General features: G+C 40.8%; 1 protein-coding gene across 2 annotated transcripts in view; it reads right to left on the bottom strand.

Moving 5' to 3' along the window:
- Window positions 1-302: 302 nt before the first annotated feature.
- The window catches only part of kcnk2a (potassium channel, subfamily K, member 2a), a gene marked incomplete at its 3' end in the record, with an annotated part of 18408 nt that continues 8231 nt past the window's right edge, over window positions 303-10479 (bottom strand). Inside the window, exons 3-6 of one of the 2 annotated variants that reach the window (XM_080849906.1) lie at window positions 8999-9159; window positions 6499-6685; window positions 5147-5286; window positions 303-629 (exon numbers count right to left, since the gene is read on the bottom strand). In XM_080849906.1, coding sequence (XP_080706032.1) covers window positions 303-629; window positions 5147-5286; window positions 6499-6685; window positions 8999-9159 — 815 coding nt within the window. Of the gene's footprint in view, window positions 630-5146; window positions 5287-6480; window positions 6686-8998; window positions 9160-10479 lie in introns of both variants that reach the window. The other variant, XM_080849905.1, reaches the window with a different exon arrangement.

Genomic DNA, 10479 nt, shown 5'->3' on the forward strand with positions numbered 1-10479 from the left:
AAAGAACAACTGCTTCATTGGCATCTTCCCCCCAATCAGTTACAGACAGACCATTTGGCTGGTACAAGGCATAAAGTGACCTTTCAGTGTTATGGTACATTGGTAATGGCAGACCCATTCTTGTCCAAGAAAGCATGCGACCAACGGTGATAAAAGTTTGTCGTTTTGGATCTTGACTGCTTCCCATCAGTAACACACATACACAGAGATGGTACTTGGTGACGTAAATCCATTTCGACACAGCTGGCATTTGGTACAATTTAAAACAGGTGGCACTGGCCGTGGCGCGGGCATCAGATGGTTCATTTGATGTGTTCGATAATGGCTATCTCCCCCCGCTCTGTGCAGTCCAAGCCGAGACCATTCAAGTATAGGCTGCTGTTTTTGGTGAGGGGCGGGAGGGAAAGGTCCCCATCCCGCTCATCAATGAAGTTGACGGACAGGGTCCGCTTACCCGGGGTCATCTCCAGTGTGTTGTTGAGGCCCAGCTCGGACGACAGCTTGCGCTTGATAGACGCCGCCCGCTGGAACTTGTCGTAGATCTCCACGCTGAGACGCCGCCGTGTCTCCTTGAACTCCGCCGAGACATTTGCCGTCCACTCGGCTGCGTGGGCACGGATCTCGCCAACCTGTTGCGCAGAGGAGACGAGAAAAGTGGGCAAACATCGCATTTAAGTCACACTCTGGATATGAATCTACTTTGTGTTCAAACATGATAATGCCAACATGCATACGGGTAGTTTGCTAAGGCCAGGGTCAATGGCAGTGGCTCGAGTTGTATTTCAGAACATGGCATACATTGAAGTGTGGGCTGGAGTAGGTACAGAATATAATCACATTATGGCTAAAGCGAAGGGGATTTTGACTTGACATGTTTGTCTGACTGTGCAATCCGTCTGTAATGCTGGCCAATGCTGTCTCCAGGAAGTGTCCTCAAATGCATGCATGCATTCAATTACAGTGCCTACGCGTGCTGCATAAATTGACTCCATGATGAAAACTCAAGCTAGTTTGACTACCTATTTGTATGTTGTAGCCTAATGCCTTTTCCTCAAGTTATTTCTCTAATAAGTACACATGAAATCAGACACTACCATTCACTTTCTGATGTCAGTTGTTCATTCATGCTAACTGACCCTTAACCCTAAGATGAGTTGGCAGCTTCTGTACACTAACAGTCCATCTTTGCCTCTTCACCTTAAAGAATACATTAGGAGAGAGGGCATGGCAAATGTTTCTCTGCAACATTTAACGCACCCAGAGGACACATACAGTATATTATGAATGAGCACCGGCCGTAAGTGGGTCATTGAAATGTTTTACTTGCATTAAACTCAATGCTTGCCAACTGTCTTTAAGAGACAAGGCCATAGGTGCACTCAGCAGATTCTGGGGTGGTACTGAGTACTGTATATTACAGGGGTAAGAGGTAGCATTTAAGCACAGCAGAGTGTATGCTGTAACATACTGAAAAACAAAAGAGTAAGAGGCCACTGATACTTTGCACGTACTAAGGTTAGTGTTAGGGTATATGAAAATAGTATACAGTATACATAGTATATATATTATAATATACTGAGCTTATGATACACTGTGCTAACTGGTATAATACAAAATGTATCAAGGCTGATGCAATACAAAAGCTTTACCATTCTCTCTAACAATTATAATGCTCTACAGAAGGTCCCACAAATAAGAGGTTACTAAGTGTTATCACAAAATTATTTTAGTTCCCCACAAGGGCTTTCATGAAACAAAGGTAGAGTGCTAGAGGCATGCCATTGTAAATGCTTTCTCACTCTCTCTCTCTCAGCTTCTATGATTGTGACAAGGCAATTTCACTTTGGGAAACTAGGCACTAATTGGCAGTTTGCATTTCATTTTCCGCTAAATGAAATTCACTTTTTAAATGTTCTTCCCATGTTGCATTGGTTCTGTCTGTAAATACAATGCAGTCATTTCCCAACGTGCTACTGCATAAAACAAAATAAACAAGAAAGGTCACAATCTCCTCTGTAGTGAATACGCTGTATACTCTTACATGAAACTGGAACGTATTGCATCACTTTTTAAATGGCTAAATAAATGGTAGGAGAATTATTATGAAAATATATACATATATACATCAGAGGTACAAAAACTGCTCTGACATTTTGCCTCTCATTACAACAAAAATAGGCTCAGGTCCATAGGCTCAGGTCTGTTTCTTGGCTGCCAATTTTGTCATCCATAATCCATTTCCATCTAGAAAGTCCTAAAGGCTCAAACACTAAGTGATTTATACCAATACATCATAGGCATTGGTGTGCTTCTCATAACATCCAAGAAGCAGCACAAAACGTTCAGCATGATGAAACCGAACGTTCAGGCGAGACGTGCTGTGTCGCCTGAACGTACGGTTACATCATGCTGAAAGTGTGATCCTCCGCACAGACAGTTCTTCACTAATTGCCACTACTGGTGACGGAGGTCGCAGAGGCAGAGTGGGGAAACTTCCAGAGGTGTCAGTGGTGGCAACCCTGAACATGAATAAAGTCATTATAATTCCAGGGCTCTGCATTGCCAGGGATGCATCACAAAAGCATCTGCAAACCCTTCAGAGGCCCTTTGCTGTTATTTGGATGAGGCATTGGCGTGGACACAACATGATGGTGATCGCTGGTGCCTGAGTATTAAGAACTAGTCTTTGCTAAGGGGGTTGAGGGATGGAGGGAGGGTGCTGAGGAAGACTTGTTTAGTTAGCTGGCCACACAGCATTACAGTGTTTTACTGAGAGGGTTCTCCATCCACTTAGCCGCCGGGGTCTTGGGCACAACTGGCATTTTGCTGAGCATTCCCCGCTATGCCAATCACACTTAAACAAAACAGAGAGAGACCACAGGAATAGAAATCCTCTAGGAATAAATAAAAAAACAAGAATTCCTGAAAAGACAAGTTGCACAATAGGAAAAAAGATTACAGGCAGTAATTCTTGGGGGTTTATTTCATTGTAAGCCATTTTTAAGACTACAATTTTTTTAATTCCACATTTTGTATCCTTCCTGCTCCATATGTGAGTGCCTGACACATGTTCCTTTCTTCATACAACCTCAATTGTACCTTTACCTGTGTCACTGTTATTCTGTGATCATTGTCAAATTTGATCTGATCCTTTCTGTTGAGTCCTTCTGTTTCTCAAGATCAAGCAGCATTTTGTCAAATTATTTTACAGTGACATTCTTCGACATTAAACAGTTTTGTTTCAAATCATTGTAAAGTGTCATACAAAAAAAGATTAATGAATGGATGGATGGGTGGAAATAACAATAAGGTGTAATCCATTTGTCCTCAGCAAGAAGGACACCGTCTCCTCCATATTACTTGCACTGCTTAAAGCTCATTACCCTGATGCCCCGCTGGCAATATGCTTCAGACATTAGTAGTAATCAGTGCATTTGTACTGAGGTTACTTGCCCGTTTTATGATCTTCCAGGACTGTCATAAAGACTTTGATGCAGATACAACATGATTACCAGAGGTATCGCCGATCCGGAACAATACACAGCAAGACAAGGATCAATGACATTGATCCTATCTGTGTCGCAAATCAACGCAAACATCAATACATGAGCCCAAAGGCAGCTGGGCATTGTGTCTTTTACAACTGGGGGGGACGGGACGGGACACAAATACATCTGAGCCAATGGAACATGGAGCCCCTCATGGGGAGTTAACACACGGTGAGCTTGTCCAGATAAGGCTGCAGTTAATGAAAAATAAACACTGCAAATGAGCCTGCGAATGTTCGATTCCCACGGAGCACGGCCAGAGACATGTTTTATAGTGTCTCCATTTTGTCCAGCGATAAACAAACAGAACAGAGAGTACAGTCAAAGCCTGCCTTACAGCGAGAACTACTTTCCGTGGGACAAATCCGTGATGGAAAACCTGGGGAGATGGGCTTATTTTGAGTAAGTTCATAATTTAATATTAGTCTTCACAGACATTTATCTCAGCTAAAACATCTTTCTCCAGAAGAGGTCATATATACTGTATTTCTACTATTGGGTTTATATTAAGATTAAGTTCACCCTGTGGTTCAGGCCAGTGATGGTACTGGTACACTTCACTGCATATATTAATATAATCCTGAAAATAAAGGGGTCAGCCAGTCAGTGCAGCAGCTTTGGACTCAAGAGGCCGCACTAACATGTGGAAATAATGTCTGTCCTGTGCTCAGTGCATACAGGTTGGGAAGCAAACACTCCCCCTTACTTTATTCACGGTGTTTGATTGTTAGATTTCTGGAGCTAAGGCTTTCAGAGAAGTCTTTTCTAGAAATTGATATCCAAATCCCAAGTACTTTTGTTGTGTTATGCACAGGAAAAGATGATCAGGTCCTTGTGCTATTGGTTGGAGACTTCCAACAGCTGCCAATCCTCTCACTGTCACATGCAAGTATTCATATCCGGCAAACTAGCCCATATACCACACTGTAAACCCGAACAAGTTCAGAGAACTCAAAACTTTTGATGTAACCGATTACATAAGAAAATTTGAGTACATATATTATTTTTTTTAAGTAAACTTAACTCAAAAATTATACATCGGCTATTCAGATTTTTTTGTGTTATCATTTTCATAATTTTTGAGTTCTCTGAACTATTATTCCAAAATCGTAAAGGATTTAGCCTCGTCAGATATTTGTGTTTCTCTGGGTCTTTCTCAAACTAGTTTTTACGCCCTTAACTACTAGCAACCTTCCAACCTCTGGATTACTAAACGACTCCTCTACCTTAAGTCTGCTGTGTCCGTCTCTCATCACCAGAGCTTTGCAATGGTGTTCTCAACAACGTTGATGACGTCAGATACTAAACATTTTTGAGTTATCAGGCAATGTTAACTCAAACAAATACATTCCAATACAATTAAAATGTCTGCACTTGCTCAGAAAACTAATACATTTTAAGTTGGGTCAACTAAATACCAGGTTTTAAGTACTGAATACATAATGTTAATGAGTAAGTAGAACTGTTTGGGTTTACAGTGCAACTGCTCAGACATAGATACAAAAAACATCGCACAACTGGCTGGAGACAGCCGCAACATGAGCCTTATGTTGTACCCGGGATCTGTAAATCTAAAACATGAGATAAATATGACCTACCTCTTCTTTTGTTTTCTTGGATATGACCCTGAGCCAGTCCCCTATCATACTCAGCACCGCAGCAAAGTAGGCGAGACCGACGAGGATCCAGAACCACACTACGGGTTTATAACAGTCTTGATACTCGATTTCTGACCCACCTGTAAGAAACACAGGATTCACACACTTATACAGGGCTCATAGAGAGTCTACAAAGGATTAACAAGGGTGCTGTGAGAATGACACTCGCTGCTGACAACTTTGTCAAGTGGTTGAGCAGGTGACAAGAACACCAAAGTCAGGGGTTCAGCTCCCAGGGAGCACACACATCCTAATGCAACCTTATAATGTGTGCATGTGCTGTACGTTGCTTTGAAACCATCCAACAACAATATAATGCCATTAAACGTAAAAGCATCCTTTATTCAGCATCCTTTTTCCACCAGTATATTTCCGGATATCGACTGCATCAGTGCAGCATGTTTGTGATATTGTCACCTCCTTAAAGTTACCTTGAAATCTTGTTCTTAAAATGTCACTGACATGTTCAGTGAAATGTCACTGCCAATAGTAGTGCTAACTATAGACAGAAAGAGTCTATATTCGTATCTGCCCACTCACAACATCTTTTTCAGCTCACAGTGACCTCTCAAATGACACACAGCAGGCTGGCTGCAGCACCTAAACCTGACGGATGTGGTGAACACCAAGAGTGACAGGCCCCTCCCTTAGTGTGATAGAGGGTCCTTGGGGAGACACACTTCCGGATGCTTCCGGCATGTGTCCATGGACCAGGATGATGGTCAGGCTCCTATGCTCCGATGCTGTGCCCCTATGGCCCTAATAAAGCGATTTACAGCAGGTCGCTTCTGTCATGAAAATGATTTTATGTGCACAGTGTCAACATAAGAGTGCGATTATTAATGTTTCGGCAAATCAGCCTACCCTGGCAACATATGGCTGTGCACCTTTTGTCAAATTTACAACTACTTATTTGATCCATAAAGTCTGGCGGTAGTCATAGCAGTTAAGATTGTTTATAGAGTGCCTGTTTTTATATGAGTATCGCTCAGATGTTTTTTTTGTCTAAAGCTTTGTTTTTATTTAGCGCTCATCCAATACACCGAGCATACAATGAAAGTATAAGCAAAAATTGAACTCTACTTCTTGGCTGGTTGTTTAGAAATAATATAATTTCTGCTCATGTCAACACTACCTATTCTGTTTATAACACTGAAAGACAGACAGACACACACACCCATCCACTGTCACACACGCACACACACTCACACACACACAGATACATACACACACAAATCCAATAAATAAACAATGGAGAGCTGGAAGACCAACACAGACATCTCTCTCTTTACCTGCCACAAAGTCCCCAAAGCCGATGGTGGTCAGGGTGATCACCACGAAGTACAGGGAATCCAGGGTGCTCCAGCCCTCGATGTGCTTGAATATGACGGCGGGGAGGGCCACGAACAACAGGCACCCGAAAAGGATGAACATGACTGTGGACGTCACACGGATTTTGGTTTGGCTAACATTCCAGTTCTGAAAGAGAGACACAGACATGTGGTGATCAAATACACGGGGAAACACTGAGAATGAAAAGACTTGAGTGAAGTTAACATTAGCAAACAGTAGCCTGTGGACATACAAGATCAGTTGTATGAACCTGTCATCATTATGAAAACATTTTAAATATATGTTTAAATGTATACCATAACCTAAGTCACTTTGAAAAACTCAAATAATGCAAATGTCATTTTATAAATGACAGGAGCAAAGACAAAGCAAGTCATTAACAAGGCATTATTACAGGCACATTTTTACATGAAATTATCCCTATCCGTAATACTCAAGTCCATATCTACATGGCAAAACATAGTTTGCATGTCCACAGCCAAGTAACTGACCAACATTAAATATTCATGCAGTAATAAAGCACAGCACTACTAATACAATCTATGATAAGGAGTGATAGTACATGCCAAACTTACTCACCATGTGAACTCCCTGCACACTAACACACTATCACCAGTCATCACGGAGCAACTTTTTTTCATTACAATAAATCCTCCATTCCTATTTCAACAAATGTATTCAGACACTAAAGCCACTGGACTTGTCATTGCTGATTATTGGCAGACAATAGCCATAAAACTAACTTGGAGGACATTCAGATAGAGGAGCTTTTCTGCCAAACCAGGGTCAGAGTGCTGAACTCATTATTATGCATTAGACCAAAATAGGATGAAAATATGGGATGGAGCACAGCCATCCTTTCAACTTGGCGTGAACCCATTTCTCCGATAGACTGTATTTGGAGGTGTGGTGCAAGATTTAAATAAATCCCACCGTAATTTTACAAATCAAGTCTGCTTGCATATAAACACATCCTTGCATCAAACACCGAATACAATCTCTGACACTTGTTACTGAATAATTCAGTCGTCTATTAGACCTTTAATGTCTTTCTGTTTGCTTTTCCAGCTTAGCATTTTATTACTGCAGTAACACCCTTAAGTCGTAGCCGAAATGGAGAACCTGCATTGTTTGTGTAGATTAGCCGAACAGGGGGGAAGTAGCCTAAGCCTTAAGCTGTTTAGCATTCCCTGAGTCATCACAAGAATGAGTACAGCTCCAGTCACACCAGACAACTACTGGCCAGAGGGGACAGTGGTCCTGAGACAGAGGCTGTGTAGCCTGGTTTGGGAGGGACAAGGTCGCAGCACACACTGCAAGTAGTTAGACATCCAGTTAGACATCCAGTTAGGCAGGCACAGCAACATATTTTGGGTCATATTAGTGTTATTTGTGCACACACAGTTATAGTTATAGTTACAGTTATGGTTGAGTTATTTGATAGACACTATTGTCCAAAGTGTCTCATACAGATACAACACAGAAAAGTAACAAACCCTTGAAGAAGGACATAGTAGGTCCTTCTGAACTAATCTATTTTTTCCATGATAAGAATGTTGCCATAACTCTAACATCAATGGGATCATATGCAATGGGATCAGCTGAAGGAGAGCAGCAGACGCAAGATGAAACCTGTACTGTAATGCACTTTATGCTGGTTTAACTCAGCAAATGTTAAACAAACTACAACTCATCCAGAACGCAGCTGCTAGAATACTCACTAGAACTCCCAAATATAACCACATCACCCCTATTCTTAAATCTCTTCACTGGCTCCCAGTTAAACAAAGAATTGAATTCAAATTACTCCTTCTTGTCCACAAATCATTAAATAATCTAGCCCCTCCCTATATTTCTGATCTAATATCTCTTCATAACCCAATCCGTCACTTAAGGTCCTCCAATAAATATCTTCTTAATGTCCCCAGAATTCACACAAAAAACGGTCATGGCGCTTTTAGTTACTGTGCTCCAATCCTCTGGAATAATCTACCGATAGAACTAAGGTCACCTCAATCCATATTCTCTTTTAAGAAGGGTCTTAAAACTTTTTTATTCTCTTTGGCATATAATTCATGATTTTTCTCTTTTACTCTCTTTTTTACTGATCTTTTGCATTTTTATTTACTTTATTGGGTTGTAAATGTTTTCAACTATTTTGTATTGTGTTTCTTTTACCTAATAAGCGCATTGAGTCTATGTAAATATGAAATGTGCTATACAAATAAAGTTTGACTTGACTTGACTTGACCTCAGTATCATTTCAGATCATGTTAATGATGGCACATCCCGACCTTCTCAGACAGATAACAGACTCCACCTACTAAATTATATTTTCTCTATTGATGAATGGAAACTATGGCCTTATGGCCTCAAAAAAATCAAAACAGCTTCATCCACATACCCTACATTCCAACAAATTCTAGCGCACTCACTCACCTCAAACATCTTCTCAACTTTGGCAATGCCTTTCCCAAAAATGGTGCCCAGCTGGTCCCCTACACCTGCCAGCAGGAAGCCAAAGAGCGGGATTCCCAGAAGGGCATAGATGATGCAGAAGATCCTTCCCCCTTTCGTGTGAGGGGAGATATTCCCAAAACCTGAAAACAGGAAGAAGGTAATGAAAGCCGGGCTGTGTGACTGATCATTAAAACAATTAAAGATAAACAAAGAGAGTGATTAAATTAATGAAACAAAAATAGACAAAGAGCAATAAAGACTTGTGACTGCCTCAGATTTATTACACTATTAAGTTGAAGAGTTGCAGAGTATGTAGCTTTGTACTGAAGGTGTAGGTTAAAGAGGTTTTAGCCCCTGAGACCTCTGAAACTAATTAATAATAAAATCAATTAAACCATAAAATAATAAACTGTAATGTTATGACCCACTAAGGTGTATTATACCACTAGGTTGCAGAGTTATACAGTATATGGCCATACACAATAAGTTGGGTTACATTTGTCTTCCTTTTCCTGCTTCCTGTCTCTTTTTATTGTCTTCCCTCTACCCCTTTCTCTCTCTTTGAGTTCTTCATAGAGTTCTTGTGTAGTTCATGGTTACTCTGTAATACTCTACCAGCTACTTAACACATAAAGATATACAGAGTTATCGGTCGGTGTGGAGGCAGGCATGGTCATATCCAAATCTTATCCCTAGTGTAGGGAATGTCATTCACATATTGCAAATGACCATTTGTACTACAACACCAATATAGCTAAAAGTCTAGTTAAGAAACTTCCATATGCTATGTATTAAGAACGACGTCCCACTACTCTGAATGAATGCATTAAAGCCTTGTAAATAATTCAGATATTCATTACTTTTCATTTCATGACAGGCTTCGCCTGCGTAATCCTGAATAACTTATTTGAAATATTTCATAAAAATACACTGAAATGATACAACGAAGGATATGTTGCGAAAAGCGCGATTTCCTAACCCAGCACAAAGCCAGTCTCACAAAGGTCAGAGGATACAAAGAAGCTCCTCAAATGAGAATTGGGTTTGGGCCAGCTCATTTATCTGCTCAGAGACGTTTTAAGGCTTTCCAGTAGATTATGCAGACAATCTCCCCTATCCCCTTGGGTTTACCGAGCCTGGCTGCAGCTCCTCACTCATGCTGCCCAAAGAAACAGGAATGAAGGCGAATAGATAAAAGCACCTCGCAGATGTGAATGGTCTGGAATTATGGGGGAGCGATATTGATTTTGGAAGAAGTGACCTACAAAAAACTCTATTTCTCCTATTGGTGCAAGTATTTTCATTGAAGTATTCAGTATGTATCTAATATATGTATGGATCTTATTGAAAGTTGTTATATACAAACTCCAGTGATTCTTGCCATAGTCTCAATTTCAGCGGGTACTGAAGCCAAACGAGGTGGAGTAAGGGCATGAGTCTGGCTCTTTTTCTTCTCCTTT

The sequence above is a fragment of the Sprattus sprattus genome (assembly GCF_963457725.1).
Source record: "Sprattus sprattus genome assembly, chromosome: 13".
NCBI classification, from domain to species: domain Eukaryota; kingdom Metazoa; phylum Chordata; class Actinopteri; order Clupeiformes; family Clupeidae; genus Sprattus; species Sprattus sprattus.